Source organism: Lissotriton helveticus, chromosome 1_1, assembly GCF_964261635.1.
Source record: "Lissotriton helveticus chromosome 1_1, aLisHel1.1, whole genome shotgun sequence".
Classification (NCBI taxonomy): domain Eukaryota; kingdom Metazoa; phylum Chordata; class Amphibia; order Caudata; family Salamandridae; genus Lissotriton; species Lissotriton helveticus.
The window spans coordinates 1,703,950,823-1,703,968,635 of record NC_136057.1 but is presented as its reverse complement, the minus strand read 5'-3'; the positions used below and the strand labels follow the sequence as shown (position 1 = coordinate 1,703,968,635).

Here is a 17,813-nt window from a genome sequence, read left to right as displayed (position 1 = left end):
TGATTTGACTGATCATCAAGTCTTTTTGATGGTAACCCTTTACCTGATGGTTTGGATTTGGATTTTGTTAACCACTTTTTGAAATGGTTCTGGTGTCTTTACAGTGTCTGTTGTTTTTCGCCACATGCGGTTGTTCACCCTTATCTTAGAGGCTGTCCCCAGGTGACCTGGGCAACCCTGTGACTGTGTTAGTCCGTTTTGGCAGCCCTGTCAGACTATCTGGCATCTAGACCCCCTGTGTTCTTTTGTGTTGTGCAGACAACACAATCAGCCAAGCAAGTGACTCACAAATGAAGCAGTCCAACGGAGCTCCAACGGAGCTCACTCACTGTCTTCCAAGAGTGAAGCCACACTACCCCCCAGTAAACAGCAAGCCTGAAGTGCCTTGCTCTACCCAGGTCACAAACACAGACTTTGACGAAATCCCTGCTGCTCTGTGACACACTGCCAGCAGCAGCAGGTAACAGTGATCTGGGTTCAAGGCTCATGCTTCTGTCCAGAATGAACCTGAACTAAAAAAAACTAAAAAAACACAGAGGCCTAAGTAGACTAAAGCGACCTCAGCCAAGGAAACTGACTAGATGATACACTGTTGGACTCCCTCTGCAAAAGAGACTGGAAACCCCTACAAAGGGTCCCGCTCCACAGGCCACCAGCCAGCAAGATAAGCATGGCCCAGGACTACAGAAAGCACTGAACGGCCCATCCATACAGGCACTCATGGCAAGCATAAGCCATGAAGAATCGGACAACCACGGGTGTGCTGTAGAGACTGAGGGGAGAAGAACAAGGACTTGCACCGCTACAAGACAAGAGTGCACTAAGAGACACCAGACAGCCACCAAGGCGGACCGATGCCCCTGGAGACACACAATGGAAGAACCAAACGTAAGCCGCACCTAGCGCGAACCACGTCTCTCTCCAACGTTCCCAGTGCGACTGTCCATCCCCGAACATCAGCAGTCTAAGTCAGACGGCATCCCTGCTCCTGACTGCAGATGCCACGGGTGAAGAACAGCCTCAGCAAGATGAAGATACATGGCTTTAAAGTCTCTCCAGACATCCCCTCTCCCAGCATGGCACCACTACCTGTGGTCCAGTTTCAATGGAAACCACAATATCACTGCCATGTGCATCACCCCATCCAGACAAGGAGCGACTTCGTCAACGGAGTGAAGCCTTGCATCTGCAGAAGAACCAAGAGACTTTAGGTATAACTGGCTTTTTAAGAATTCTTTGTTCCGGGGCACCTTTTTGGTTTAACACCCACACTTTAGATTTAACACTTCCTCTCTCTCCTTTTTAATCACTTCACACATCCGGATGGTGTCACTCTTCTCCTTGGGGCAACTCTGAGCCTGACTATTGACATTCTCTTCTCTCTCCTCCAATGCAGCCTTGAGAAAGCCCTGGCTCCATCAGCCACATAGGGCAAAACACGTGTCGGCTGTTCACGTTTTCTAAATATTTGCTTAATGAGAAATAAAAAACGAGTGAAATGAATGCAATAAAGTGGTGAATAAAAAAAACTACTGTCACTCAAATCACTGAGGATTTATGAGTGTTTTTGAACAAGGAATTACCCTCTAAACAACATATATTCTTTGGAAAGGAGGAATACCTGCTCACAACCCTTTCCTCACCCTGCATCGCAAGTGCCTGCAGTGCCCAGCATACCGCTGTGCACATGTAGCAGTGGCCTCAGCAGTCCTACAACTAGAACTCTGCAAGAGAGGGAGGAAATGGTAACCCCGCAAGATGTTCACAGCTGCCCCAACCACAAAAGCTGCAAGAGCCCAGCTAAGCCCAAGCAGCAAAGCCAAGGACAGCAAGTCCCGCTACACAGCTAGTAAGCACGGCAGGCACAACCGCCCTAACAGCTGTCTGATGCCTCTGCCAGGAAATCAAGTGATCCCCAAGTGGCCACCAAAGCAAGAAAGAGCAAGCATACCGGGAGCCAGCCGAGAGTACACACCAAGAGACTGTCATGTACAGAGAGAGCCTGGTTGCATGCCAGGCACCCAGCGTTCTCCCACAGAAGAGAGAGGAAGAAAGACCTAGCGTGGCCCGAATGCACGAGGGAGAGCCTCTCCATCTCCACTGCACCAGTGAAGCCCCACAGTGGGCCAAAGACAGCACAATGTCATCTCTCACACTGCCTCAAGATGGAATATCTGTGGCCCAAGACAGGCAAGAGGAGATTCGCACACTCCCCATGGCAAGCTGCCACCACAACATAAGCTCCAAAGCCATGTGACACGTGGCAGGGCGCGAAATCGCACAGCAAGCAAAGAGCACGTCACACAAAGTGACCGACCCCGCCAAGCATGCCTGAACGGACCCAGGAGCAAGCGCCACGATGGGGCAGGCTTGAGGCGCAAGCACGATGGCCTAGAGTGAAGAAAGTGACCCGCCATCCTGGTAGAGGAGCACCGCAAAGACCCTAAGGAAGGTATCAGATCGGGAAGAGGCAGAAAAACAAGGACTTGCACCGCTACAAGACAAGATTGCACTAAGAGACACCAGACAGCCACCAAGGCGGACTGATGCCCCTGGAGACAGCGCAATGGAAAAACCAAACATAAGCTGCAGCTAGCGCAAACCACGTCTCTCTCCAACGCTTTCCAGTGCGACCGTCCATCCCCGAACATCGGCAGTCTAAGTCAGATGGCATCGCTGCTCCCGACTGCAGGTGCCATGGGTGAAGAACAGCTTCAGCAAGATGAAGATACATGGCTGAAAATCCCTCCAGACATCCTCTCTCCCAGCAAGGCGCCAGTACCTGTCATCCAGTTTCAATGGAAACCACAATATCACTGCCATGTGCATCACCCCATCCAGACAAGGAGTGACTTCGTCAACGGAGTGAAGCCTTGCATCTGCAGAAGAACCAAGAGAACGAGGCACCCCCATCGAAATGAGAGACCAAGTGTCATGGGGCTATCTGACAGTCCTGTTGGCAAGCCCACTGACCATTAAGTCACCCACACAGGTGGTTGCCCGAACAACGTTGTCGGATCCTGTCAGTGTTCCTGCATCAGCCCCCAGGAGGCCCACACGCATGCCTGCACAGTACAAGCAGTATCGTGGCAGCCCCGCACAAGGGCCTCAAGGACATTCCCACAGCCAGGGATCCTCGCACGAGAGATGGTCTGGAAGAGGCTCCACCGACAAGGTACCAAGAGGCACCGCGGCTCCAGATGATAACGTCCTAAACATCATCAACGCCATTCCAGCCCTGGCAGATTGGTCATCATAGTGCCCAGACACCTCAAGCGAAGACTGTGCAGCAGGACTCCACCAATGATCCTGATGCACCATAGTTTCGTTGACAGATACCAACAGCATCACCGCCAGAGCACACAAGTTCATCCAGCAGTGAGTAAGAGGACACTGAACGGATGGACAGGGTGCCAAGGAATCCAGACAACATCGAAGCATCGTTCGAGCCCAGTAGGCTCTGGTTAAATTATGGACGTGTGCTAAGATGCTTGGGTGCTCCCAGCTGCAACTGTTCACTATTGTCCCGCCGACTGCCTCTCTGGACCAAGAGACTGTGTGGTGTCCTATGTGAATATTTTGTTTCCAGTGGTGGGTTTTTGTTTTATTTTGAATAAAATTTGGGAGGAATGAAGTGTTGTGCCAGACACGTTCTAGTGTCTCAATAGACACTTAGTCAGCCACTCCCTTGTGGGGGTGGCACACATTTACCTCACCTATCCCCCACAGGAGTCACAAGTGACATGACCCTGCTAATAAAAGGGCCAGGGTGCACATGCTCGACGCCAGTTACCTAAGTATACAGCTAGTGTCTGTGTTGTGATTTCAGCAGCATTTGGGCCTAGGGCACATAACACCACACCCCCACACCGTTCTTCTTGTAGCCTGGATGCATTTGTTTATTATACACTGCGTCGCTTTTAGTAAGAAAAGACACCTTTCCTTTCATTCTTCAGGGCTTTCTTTTCTATGTGTCAGATATTCACACCAGGCCCAGGACTTGCTTGGTACTAATGACCTTGCAGACAACTGATGCTTGCAAGTCTGATTGATGGGCGCTGTCTGAACTCGGGCAGTGCTCTTGTCTCATGAAAATATTGGCAAAGCCAATAAATAGATTTGGCTTTAATGTGCTAAAGCATTAAGATGCAGGAAGTATTAGAACATTTAAATTAGACTTGTTGGGTTTGTCAATGTATGGTTTAATACTGGCTTTGAGCATTTTTCGACACCCCCACTTGAAGTACTATTTCTATCGTGTTTTTAGAGCAGACACGCCCCTGGGGTTTATTGGCCCTCAAGACATGAGACTTTAGGTTCGAGAGGGAACTCGGTCGACACTATACAAGAAGTTACAAGTCCGTGCCTGATCAAAGACGGTAGACAGACAGTGGGCGAAAACTTCACGTTCAGTCTGAAGTTTAAGAAACAAGATTACCACGTAGGAAGAGGCCTGGGTAATAATTTAAATTATCTAAAAATGACACCCTCTCGAATGATGACGGCTCTTGTAGTAAGATTCCCGTTTAATCATAAAGCGGCTGAAACCGAATGGATACCGTCTTTAACTGGAAAAGCAAGCGACGTAAGTCGTGCCTGACCCAAAGATGGCTGACGCTCAAGGACCATGCGTGCACAGGCCAATACATCGATTGAAAGACTACATCTCCCGGTATGCCGCTGGTCCTTACCACAAGATGGCTGCCGATCGAAGTCCTGACACGCCTATAGTACTTAGGTGGAAAGACCACATCTCCCAGTATACCACTAGGGACGTGATTTCCCGCGCTGTTCGTTTTGGTTCCTGCTGACTGTCTGTGGAGCATACTACCCATCACAACTTTGCCATGGCAGACTATGACAGCGGCGCACTGCCTGACCTGCTACCTCTCTACTACCGGCGACTTTTCCCCTTTTCACAGTATTACCGCTGGCTTAACTACGGAGGCGGTGAGTGTGCCATAGTAGGAGCACAGGGTGTTGTGTCACAAGTGGGATTGGAGTGTAGGCATAAAAGATGTGCTGGGCGAACAGATGTTTAGAAGAAATAGTGACGTGGTATAAGAAGAGTGGTCTTTGGAAAGTCAAGTGGAAACGGTAGGACAACATAATGAGAGCTGTTTGAGCAAACGGTAAAGGGCAACAGAATTTAGAGGGAGCTATGGAAACGAGGGAATAATACAGACGGTAGTCTGAATAGGAGGGGCTACCGATCTGTGGGCGTGGCTGCTGGCTGGGGGGGGAGCGGTGGAAATATGAAAGTTGAGCTGATGACAATTCAAAGCTGTTGCATTATTAGAATAATTGATTAGTTCTCTCTCATCTATTACTCGACTAGATGGCGTTTGCTGGGGGATCCAGTGAGTGTTATTGGGATTAGTCTTGTGCTCTAAATTGAATTCCATGCAATTATTCTCAGCGCCAGGATACCCTCGGGGTGACAGTTGCGCTTAACAAGCATTAAAATACATACATACATACATACTGTCTGTGGGGGTTTAAATTAGTAGGAGTTAGATGTGATAATTTGGTTGTGGGCGGGGGGGGGAGTAAGTTCATGTAGGTGGTTTTAGCAAATGATCTTGAGCAGATTAGGTATTGCAAAGGTGCAGGGTATGATAAAAGATGCAAAAGTTGTGCTCTTTGAGATGAGGTGTGGGCAAATTGCAGAAATGGACAGCCGCAGTACTTTTGCTGCGTGAGAACTAACTTTACACAAAGGCTGATAAATGCGGCATTCCATTCACTCCTTGTCAAGTGCTTTCTATATTGTTGAGTGTCATTCTGGGCCCCACAATCGATGCAAAAATGTGTGTACATATAGTGGGCTTGCTCATGGGTTAGTGGATTAGAAAGTGTTTCCACATTATGAAGGTTTGCATGTTTGGAAAGAGCAGATGATGGCGCGCGGAGTTACCTGCTCAATTTACCATACTCGCCTGGGCCCATAACATACACACCTTGAACAGGTAATAACCTTTTTACCATTTGCCAATCAGGATTTTATTTTACTTTAGGACTTGTACCTATACACATTTGATTTACCAATCCTTGTCACCTGTATTTAAGTCCTAAGCAGACCCCCCCAGGAAATTGCGGCATGTGTTTGGAAATTTAGCGGCATAAATATGGAAATTTAGCGGCATTTTTGCGGCACTTTATTTTACTCATAATCATACGTTTTCAGCCTTAAATCAATGGAAACTGTTTTAGCAGAGTATTCCACTTGGAAATAGGCCTGTTTAAAGTTCTGCAGCTCTACGGATCACAGCTCCAATCCTAACCTCGTGCCTGGAGACCTTTTTTGCAACCGAAATAGTACATATTGCGGTTATCGTGCAACCCAGCTGATTTCGCTATTTTTTCGTGAATCGCAAAATGCTGGGAGGGTCTCGCTAAAGCTGTCTGTAGGCGAGACAAAAAAAATAAAACACTAGGTGTTTTCCTACTGTTCTAAAATACTTTTAGAGGGATTCCCTCCTATGTTTGTGGTTTCAATTTTATATTTCAAGGGAGAAAGAAAATACAGGATTTCCCTAAATTTCTCAATTTTGTTTTACCCGTCTTGAAAAAGAAATGATGGGCAGGCGGGTAAACTACAGGCCAGGTGACAGTCATACCTATGTGGGATGGCAGGCACCCCATGCCAGTGCAACTGATGTGAGGCACCTGACAGAGCAGCTGCCATGTTGTCTCTCATGTCTTAAAAACTGAGAACACCTGTCCTTTGAAGTTCCCGCCTCGTGCCTACACGACACAGCATGGGCTCTGATTACAGGTCTGTTCCCCTCACCTACCCGGGATACGAACCCTCACCTGTTGCGGACCTTCCAGTGCCATACCCTCACCCAGTGCCATGCTTCCAGGGCACTGACCACGTCTGGTGTGCTTGAAGGAGACCATGTTACCAACCAAGAAAGCTCAGCAGGTTAAGTTCTTGCTTTAAAGCTATGTTTTCAACTTGGAGGTTCAAGTCTAGACACTCCAGCTGAACTGATGTCCTTCGTTTTCAATTAAATAAGGTGAGTCTAATGAACTCTGGTGATAGCAAAATGTTTCTCACAGTGCTGCAGTTTACCATGTGTTTCAGGTTAACAAGGGGAGCAGGCAATGCACGGGACTTATTCAATTTATTGAGAAAATTAAAATATTTAGTCATAAAATGATCCTGTGATGAACCTGAAAGAAGATTCCACCCTACCCGAAATACTTCCTCAACAGTGGTCTCTCCTTTTCTCTTCACTGCGGTGAAGGCCTCCCCTCTGCAGTTTCCCTGGACCTCGTGACATCACTTCTGGTGCCGCTGGGGAGGCAGGGGCCTTTCAAGTGTATATCAACTGTGGTTTTTTTAGTCTTCGTTTAAAATAATTTACATTTTAATTGTACGTCTTATTCTCACTACTTGCTTGCATAGTGCCCCTTACATTTTACAAGTTAAATGTGTTTTACTGGGACACATCCCCATCTCTGTCCAGTTTCTCCCCTCGAGTATTGCCAAGTAAACCGCTTCATCTCTTTTAAGAAATGCAATATTCAATACAATCCTTATTGTGCTCAAACAGTGAATATTATTATGAACAGAAGGGGCCAGTCTTTGAATCTCGCCTCAGGAGACCTGTAGTTCAAACCCCGTGCAATGCTGGCCGCTCTGTCAAGCCGTCCTTAGTGCGTCTGTAGGTGTGGTTTCTGTCGGTCTAAATATTAACAATTGAAAACTGTCCTTTGCTGAGCTCTTCCATCATCCGGGGTATACTGAGTGCGGGCGCACTGTGTCTCTTTGATGACTGTTTCACACAGCACGCGCTCTTCTGAGGGGGCCTAGCCAAGCCAGTGAGCGTCATGGTCCCTAAATGTATGAGATATGAGCCCCAGCTGCTATTCTGTTTTAAGGCTGTACGAAGACACGTAGTGACGTGTTTGCGTACAGCCAATAAGAAGCCACCATTTTTTTTACGCCTGCCGGGAAACCTTTTTTTTGCGGCCGAAATAGCAAATATCGCGGCCATCGCGCTACCCAGCTGATTTCGCGATTTTTTTTCGTGAATTGCGAAATGCTGGAGGGTCTGCCTAAGGGATCAAGAGTGTTAGCATAATAGTTACCTACATAAAATAACCGCAGATTCGGGAAAAGTTTAAACACTTTATCTATCTATGCAAAGTTTAGAATGTCAGCGTCCATACAGAAGCAATTAAAGCCTTTTCAATTAGGAAAATAATGATTAAAGCAATGATATGTAGAAATATCACAACACTTCTTTTAGGCATTGAAACATAGGAAGGGTGGAACAAGGGAAACAGTACAATGATAAACCCACACAGATTTATATTTACCTAGAATGGTGTGAAGACCAACCCTCGCCACGGGCTGGGACAAAGGACAGGACTCCCTATAGTTCAGGTGCCAACAGGATAAACAGGTGCAGACCAGAACCAAGAAAGGTGCAGACCAAAATGGATCAGATCAGGGCCGATGCAGGTCACGACAGGTACCCTCAGCTAAGTGCAACGCCAGTGTCACACCCCTCTCTGCGGCTAACAATCAGAGCCCGATTGGGTTATCGATTCTTCTCCCTCAGACCCCGATTGGGTTATCGATTCTCCTGACAGAGTGCTCCGCCAGCACCTCTGCTCTCGATCTCCTATTGAGTGAGTTGGGTCAGTGACAGGTCAGCTATTCGGACAAGTCGGACAATCTAACTAGCTAAGCCTACCTTAGCTATACCATTTTCCAGGGCAATGTACCACCCCCCAGTGTTGCAAATTCGTGAATTCCCTTGATTTGATTGGTCAAAAGGCGAGGAGAGGTCATCACACCATACCAATTATGAGATCATTTCATTCAATATTCAGAATCAATGCTTCCCGCCCATAATTTTATTTTCCCTTGCACTTTTATTCCACCCAGCAATATTAGTTTCAATTTATTCAATGTTAAAACAATTTAGCAAGTGGTCTTCCTCTTGGAAGTTCACTGGGTCGAGTTCCCAGGCGCATCGCAGGCAAGACTGTCGTTGGCATTTGTTCAATGCCACTGCTTGAAGACGCTTGAGACTCTGGCACATGCGCAATGAGGGTTTCAATATGGAGTTACATTCAATCTCCAGGCCCAAACACGAGCTAACAGTAAAGTCAAAGAGAAACCATTTTAGAACAAAGAATAAATGCATTGTATACCACTTATCTCTACTCTATTCCAATTACTTTATTACAACTATAGCATTAATAGTTGAGCAGAACAAACATGGTATAGTCAAGGCGGCAGCAGGTACATTAGTATGTGAAACACGAAGCAGCCATCTTTAATACTAGTGCAAAGCTGCAAAGATTTCCCACCAAAGCAGAAAGGACGTCACACCACGTGAGTGTGGTAGACGCATGCGCAGTGAAATTCCCGCGTTCTCGGCGGCCATTTTAATGTATTCGAGTTATTGTTAGTAAAAGCACATAGAGAAGCTTCCCCCAGCTTTCTAATATGTCGTGTGGTGCATTTATTAGTACGACGAAACATGTTGATTAATGCATTATTTGTTATTTTCGAGAGGTTTAATCCGAGCAAGTCTCTTTACGCACGAAACCTTGCTCCATCAGACAGCCACAAGGCTTTACATAATGAGCTTCTTCAGTTTGGCTGTAAATTCAAAATCCTAAAGAATTTTGCAATAATTTCCCTTTATCCTCGGCCAATAAGAGATGGCTAAATGTTCTGTAAGTTATAATAATGTATGAAATATTGTAAGAGTAATTGCTTTATGTTCTGACTTCCTGAATCATTCCGTGCCCTGTCTGCCTCACTTGAGCCCTGAAAAATTACTGATCAGCACAGGCACGTTTCCTCCACTATGTACAAGTGCTTAACCAGAGGGTTTGAAGCTGTACTTTGGCGATCCATAAAACCAATCCACCAACACCCAAAATCATTGATTTAAGGAAAAATGTTTTCTGATCTTCCTGGGGTAGTCATGCCCTGACCTGTTAACCAGCCCCATTTGTTACAGGAACTTTGTCTGAGTGTACTCATTTACGATGAACCTATCTTAGGAAAAACATCTGGGTAACAGGTGGCTGCTAGATCGCAATTCCCACTTCTGCTGTGCTACATGCCTGTAGTTCCTAAGTTGATGTGAAAGTTCTATCTGAAGCTCTAACTAATAAATGAAGTTTATGTGAGCTGATGCAATGGATATTGAGTTCCTCTCTCTAAATGCTGTGCTTATCTCTGCCCTGTGTTTCCTACTCCAGATTGAGGGGCAGGGGCTAATTGTGATCGCCGTACAGTAAGTAAGTAATGGACTTATAGAGGGCACAAATGCCGAGGCGTCTTGGTGCTGGGGTTGCAAAAAAATGCGATGAACCAACAAACGCAAGGTCATTCCTCTGAAGGGAATAGCCAGGTTTTGACCAATTTCCTAAACTGGCATCTGGATGATTGAAGCCTAATATGAGCAATAACTCATTCCAGATCTTCGATGCTCGATATGCGAGACATCTGCCTCCACGTCTTGCCTTATTGATTTCAGGTAATCCGAACCAGTGCTTTATTGGCTGATCTGAGATTCAGGCGGAGGTGTACCATTGAAATAGTCTCTGAAAGTCCAGTGACTCTCCACCATAGAGTGCTTTATGCACCAAGCATAGCGCCTTAAATTCTATTTGCTGCCTAACTGGAAGCCAGTGAAGATTCCTAGTATAGCTAGAGGTATGGTGGTATTTAGGAATATTGAGGAAAGTTTGTGTTGCATAATTCTGCAAAGATTGCAATTTTGACAGTTGACATTTGTCAACGCCTGCAATAGTCAATTTGAGAGAGAATTAGGGCGACCACAATGGTTTTTCTAAGGGAATAAATGGCAAGATTGTATGCACATATTTTTAGAAGAAAGTAGCAGGATGACATCACCTGGTTAATCTGCCCTTAGAAGTTTGACTGGGCATCACACTGAAATCCTAAATGCCTCACTTTTTCTACTGGGACCGGACAGGATCCTGCCACCGCTGGCCACAACGCTGGATTCCAAATAGGGGGTCCATTACCAAATTCCATGACCTCTGTCTCGCCCGTATTTAGTTTAAGATAGTTCTTGTGCATCCATTCCATGATGTGCTCGAGACAACTGTGGAATCTACCCGCCACAGTATCTGCACATGAGGAATTGGAATAAAAAATGTGTGTACGGGGGCGTGGCTAGCAGCCGGAGATGGCGGCAGCATAGAGGGAGAGCTCCGTGGTTGAAGCGGCCTCCTTGAAGATCCGACTACTGATCCGGTGATAAAAATTTCCCTGCGGGAAGGTACCGAAGCCCAGGACCGGGCGGCACAAACGGTGGCAAGCAGAACGTAAATCCAACGGAGGGAAGTGAAGTAAGAAGTGCAGCCCGTTCAGGCCGCTACAGAGAACTGGAGACAGGGAGCTGCCTGGCGCGGAGAGCCGACAGGAAGTGTTCCAGGCCGGGCGAGGAAGCACCGGAAACGCCCGCTCGTAGATGAGCGCTGAATGACAGAGGGAACCGCGGAACGGCGCCGACACCGGACTTAAGGGGCCCCTGGTTGGGGGGACAAGCATCGCTGACTACTGCCCGGCGAGTGACAGAAACGCACCTGGCCATCAGACGGAGGCGGTTGGCCCTACCGACCCCAGGGCCGGAGCCGCCATCTTGAACTCCGAGCACTGCGATACCTGAGGCACGGGACTGCGGGAGAACCACTCCAGTCTGCACGAGACCCGGTTTGAACTGCAAGGGTCGGAGGGTGGCGTTATACGGACCACGAACTACCCGGTAAGGAGGAAGACGGACCCCGGGGCACCCATCGGGCGGCGGCGCAATTGCAGAAAGTGGCACACCGGCACACGATTCCGACACAGTCGCCTTTGAAAAGACACTGTATTCAGGTCACGGACCCAGTCTCTCGGGGCCCTACACCCCATCGTGTGTAGCGGTGCCTCGGACGTCCATACCGGGGCGTAGGTGCACTCAGCCCAGCTCTCCTGCCCTACTAAAGGAAGGTTTAAATCGCGGACGGCGGTGCCCCCGAGCACGGCGGTTGAGAAGCGCCGCATACACATCCACAGCGGCAGACACGCGGGCGCTTCCCGGCTGCGGCCGAAGGGAGAACGGCCTGAGGACGGGGGCCACCGCAGACGGAGCCTGCTATCAATTGCCTAAGGGGGACACGGCGTGGACGGCATCCGAGGGGCTGCATCACCCCAGACACTGTTGCCACGGACAACTTGCGCCAGCAGGAAAATAAAAGAGGGTATACTCGGCGGATCGCCAGGTGACATGGACACTACCATATAGACCGCAAAGATCTGCACCCTGAGCGCGGCGAAAAGTGATGATCGCACCCACCAGTTGCATGGTAGAAAGAAGGGGAAATTCCGTCGACTGGTGAACATTGTCATTGCACGCCCCAAACAAATCCGACAGTTGCGAGAGACGCTGCAAGCCTCCACCAGGGATACTTCCCAACAAACTTAGCTCCACCAAAGACACTATTCACAGCGGACATCCTGCTACAGGACCCTACTGAAGTGCACACCAAAATGACCGGTAAAGGGCCGAAGGGAGGGGCCGCTCAGTCACGTCTTGAAAGATACGCATATGATAAAACAACTTCCTCCCCAACAGACGCTAAAACGCAGGCGAGCAAAGCCGCCGAAACGGCGGGAGGTAAGAAAGCGACTCTGGACGATGTGATGCGGGCCCTGACACAAGTGCAGGCAACAGTGGGTTCGATCTCAGCAGAAATAACACTAATAAGAGCGGACTTCCACAAAATGTCGGAAAAGGTGAACACAATGGAGATAGTGACCAAATCGTTAGTGGACGGTGTATCAGAACTGCAAATAAGTATGGAACGGATCTCGAAGGAAAACAAGGACCTGCGTGAAAAGCTGGATGATCAGGAAGGGCGCTCAAGACGGAATAACATCCGCATAATAGGGGTTCCAGAATCGGAGGGCACAAGAGCGATGGACCTGTATGTAGAAGAGCTGATCAAACAAGAACTTAAGCCTAAGGGTCTTTCCGATTTTTATTTTTATTTTTATTTTTATTTTTTCTCAGTGGAAAGGGCGCATCGAGTCCCGGGGGGACGCCCGAAAACGGGTGCTTCCCCCAAGGCCGATCATTCTCTTTAATTTTAGAGACAGGGATGCGATCCTACAAGCAGCAAGAAACTCGCCCCCCCATTAAAATCCAAAACTCTACGTTAGCGTTCTTTCCAGATTATACGGCGGAGGTCGCACGTAGAAGGAGGACATTCTTTGAAGTTAAAAAAGAACTTAGGGCAAGAGAGATTCCTTACTCAATGCTCTTCCCAGCCAAACTAAGGATAGTGGCAGACAATAAAACGTGGTTTTTCGACACACCGGAGGCAGCACAGGACTGGCTGGAAGGCTAGAGACCAACGGACCAACCTCGCCGCTCCAACAGGTCGAACAAGCACCGCACTAACGGATTTCGTCCGGGCTCCCAGGCATCCGGAGGAGAAATGCAAATGCACTCACCTCTGAGCGAGGTACCAGAGACTGAAGATAACGAAGAACAATGACTTCCCGATATTGCCTATATAGGCCGAATGCAACGCTGACCGAACGGGCCGTCAAGGACACTGGGCGGAGGTCCTCCGTGGCCAAGAAGGGGGGCCGCCGACTCCGGAGAGTCCTTCACCCCAGCGAGCAAGTACTGTGTTTTGGGTTTGGGTCAGGCACTCTGCTGAGTTGGGGGGGCGGGCAGTTCTAAGTCCGTTTAGCAGGGGGTCAGGGAGGGGGGGAGTTGGGGGTTGGGAGGTTTTGCAAATTTTAGTTGGTAACACTGGTCAAGATTGGAATTACGAGGCGCATGCACAAAGTATAGCTAGAACCCGGCAATTCACTCGAACTCAGTTAATAAGGCAAGCAGGTACTTACAACCACAGAAGCTATGGCACACACCACACTAGCTGACACAGGGAGGGGGGAATCTAGACTGGGGCCAGTGGCACGGTTGCAACTCATGTCTTGGAATGTGAGGGGACTGGGGGGACAAGGTCAAGCGAGGCTTAGTACTGCAAAGTATAAGAAGATTGAATCCGGCCCTGGTCCTACTACAGGAAACGCACTTAACGGGCTCGGCAGTACAGGCCCTAGACAGGAAAGGTTACCATATGATTGTTCGTTCAGAATTCACTAGGGGGTCCCGTGGTACGGGGATCCTAATGCACCGCTCTTCTAGGTACATAGTTCAGTCCACAAAAATAGACACACAGGGACGCTTTGCGGCGACACATGGACAGTGGGAGGGGAGGCCGCTAAATGTGGTCTCGGTGTATATCCCGCCGGCACTGCATGCAGTTGCTCTCCCAGAACTAGGGAAATTCCTGCTGGAACTCCCGAAGGGGGATCTCATCTTAGGAGGGGACTTTAACGCGGTGGCACACAACACACAAGACAGATTCCCGGTACGAACGCAGACTCCCGGGCCCTCCCGGCTGAATAGCTTCTTAGAAGCACAGGGTTTAGTAGACCTCTGGAGGCGGTTCCACCCGAACGACCAACAGTACACGTACTACTCGGTGGTCCATGATAGTCTATCACGGATCGGCTACTTCCTAACACTGGGACACGGACTCTTCACTATCGACGACGTACAAATTAAACCACGGGGTATCTCGGATCACTCCCCGTTGGTGCTGGTTCTCTCCAACCCTGAGCGGACCCGAAAGCGCATCTACCCGATATACCCGGGATACCTTAAGGTGCCACAAGTGGCTGAAACACTCAAAAAAGCAACAAGGTGCTACCTCGCAGAGAACGAAGGATCAGTTTCGTCTCCCTCTGTCCTGTGGGAAGCCTACAAAACGGTTCTTCGAGGGCAAGCTATATCCACTATAACAAGATATAAACGAACCCAGAAACAGGAACTAACAGACTTAGAAGACAAACTCACTAGGGCTAACGAAGACCATGTGGCTGACCCGACGAGGGGCACGCTGCACACGCTCCGGCTGTGTCAGCAGCGTCATACGGATCTTATACGCCGTAGAGTAGTAGAGAATATAGCGGCCACCGCGCACAGGATATATGATGTCGGGGATAAAGCTAGCAAGCTTCTAGCCTGGCTAGAGAAAAAACAGGGTGGACAGAGAAATACACTACAATTGAAGGACCCTGCAGGTGTGCTGCAAACCCGTCCATCATTGATAGTAGAACTACTGGCAGACCATTTCCAAACAGTGTATTCCCCTGAAATAGATATTACACAGGAGATGGCTGAGACAGCTCTCATGGGAGTACCCACCCGCACCTTGTCACAAGACAATGTGGAAGAGCTGGAAACAAACCTAACAGTTGAGGAGGTGCAGACGGCCATCGCAGCACTACACTCCGGGAAAGCGTTGGGACCCAATGGGATACCGATTGAGTGGTACAAAAACATGTCAGAGACGCTTAGTACACCCCTACTCAACATGTTTACGGAAAGTCTGGAACAAGGACAATTGCCGCCTGACCAACGTGAGGCTACCATAATAGCGATCCCGAAGCCCGGCAAACCACCGGAGGAATGCGGCTCATACCGTCCAATATCCCTCCTTAACGCCGAAAGCAAAATCTTGGCGAAACTACTGGCCAACAGGTTATTGCCTCATCTAACGCACCTAATACATCCAGATCAGTCGGGATTTATGCCGCACAGGAGTACGGCGATGAATCTCAGACGATTGCATGGTGTGATGGCACGAGCCCCGTTATTGACAGAACCAGCAGCAATCCTTTCGCTGGACGCCAAAATGGCATTTGATCTGGTAGAATGGCGCTATCTCTTCGCGGTCCTAGAACATATGGGTTTCGGCCCAAAATTCATAGCATGGATTAAGATATTGTATAAATACCCTGTGGCGCGAGTGACGGCAAATGGCCACATCTCAAGAGAAATACCGCTAGCGAGGGGTACGAGACAAGGCTGCCCGCTCTCTCCGCTACTGTTCGCCTTAGTGCTAGAGCCTTTGGCCACTATCATTAGGACCACCCAGCTACTGCGGGTCATAAACTGGGGAGACAACTGGGAGGACAGAGTGTCGTTATATGCCGACGATACGTTAATATACCTAACGGACCTGGCAGTGGGAATTCCGGTGTTACTGGCGCTGTGTGAGAGACATGGGGTAGCCTCAGGGTATAAAATTAACTGGACGAAATCGGTGATATACATGCTGCACGGAACACTGCCGAACCTAAGTGAGGACTGCCCATTAATGTTGGAGACCGCCTCCTTCAGATACTTAGGGATCCAAATCACGCGAGAACACACGACCTTTCAGGACATGAATCTAAAGCCACTGCTCGAAAGGTTGAAATCGGATGTAAGACACTGGAAGACCCTCCCATTAACATTGTTAGGCAAAGCGGCACTATTCAAGATGATGGCGCTGCCCCGTTTCCTATATGTCTTGGAAAACACGCCGGCGATGGTCCCATCGTCGTTCTTCCGACAGATATCGGGTCTACTGTCGGACCTATTATGGGGGAATCGTCCAGCTAGGGTCGCACATGTGAAACTGATTAGAGACTGGTACAGTGGGGGGATAGCACTCCCAAACATGGAACTATACTACTGGGCGGCGCACCTCAAGGTGCTCAACCAGTGGGTACATGCACCGCAGGATGACCCGGCATATTTAGCAGACAGACGGCAGCTGGGTACTAACACCCTTCTGGCCCCACTTTACAACAAAGGATTGACGGCAAAACTGATCGGCCCAACTAAACACACGGTGACGCTATGGCCTAAGGCCCAAAAACGACTGAAGTGGGAGGGTGTGATTACACAGCTTACACCCTTGTGGGACTCCAAAATCCTGGGTAATCTGAGGCACAGTAAAGGATTTACCCATTGGGACAGCATCGGGATTTCCACTGTGGGTGATATGTGGACGAAGGATGGGGTGGTGCCATTTGAGACCCTGAGGGAACAATACGAACTGGGTGTTAATGAGACTTACCGATACATACAGATTAGACATGCATTTATGACTGCAATTGAGCCAGGTATTAAGGTCCCGGAATCTGCTCCGCTGGAAGACCGACTACTCACAGACTACATGGAAGCCAGCGCCACTTCCTTCACTTATCGCAAACTGATAAACAATCTACCCGACCCATTGCAGAAATTGAGAGAGAAATGGGAGGACGAGATAGGGGAGATGGATGAGACAAATTGGAATGCTGCTATGGCGTCACCTAGAGAAGCTGGTGTCTCGGCGAGGTTTCGGCTAGTGCAATTTAAAATACTGCACCGAGTATACTTCACGCGCACTACCCTACATAAAATCCAAAGGGCAGACCACCCTTACTGTTTGAGAAACTGTGGAGAAGAAGGCACACTGTTCCATATCTTGTGGTCTTGTCCCAGCATGGTAGATTACTGGCGGCGTGTAATACGTACTGTGGCCCAGACTTTACAAGTCTCCGTCACGCCTGACCCTAGAGTATGTTTGTTGAATATATGGGGCCCGAACAACCTGACGCCGCACGGACGGCAATGGGTGGTTATCGGAATGATGTTGGCAAAGCGAGACATAGCGCAGAAATGGGGGGCATCTGAAGCACCGACCTTAGCGCAGTGGTGTAGGAACATGGATATGCTCATGGTGGTGGAGAGGGCGGTGTATCAACAAAGAGCTAACCCACGTAAATGGAATAAAATATGGTCGCCCTGGAACACATATAGGGGGGATCTGTGTGAGCCACTGCCGGAGAAGGAAGATGTGGATAGTTCAGGAGAGGAAGATGAAATAGAGTAGGTGTGGAAGGGGAGGTGGGGGTGCGCAATGGA

At 48.8% G+C, this 17,813-nt stretch overlaps 1 protein-coding gene across 1 annotated transcript in view; it reads left to right on the top strand.

The window, feature by feature from the left end:
* The first annotated feature begins 4,741 nt into the window (after positions 1-4,741).
* Positions 4,742-17,813, top strand: part of PRIM1 (DNA primase subunit 1) — a 55,433-nt gene continuing 42,361 nt past the window's right edge. The window contains exon 1 of the mRNA XM_078659076.1: positions 4,742-4,950. Coding sequence (XP_078515202.1) covers positions 4,848-4,950 — 103 coding nt within the window. The 5' untranslated portion in view covers positions 4,742-4,847. The remainder of the gene's footprint in view (positions 4,951-17,813) is intronic.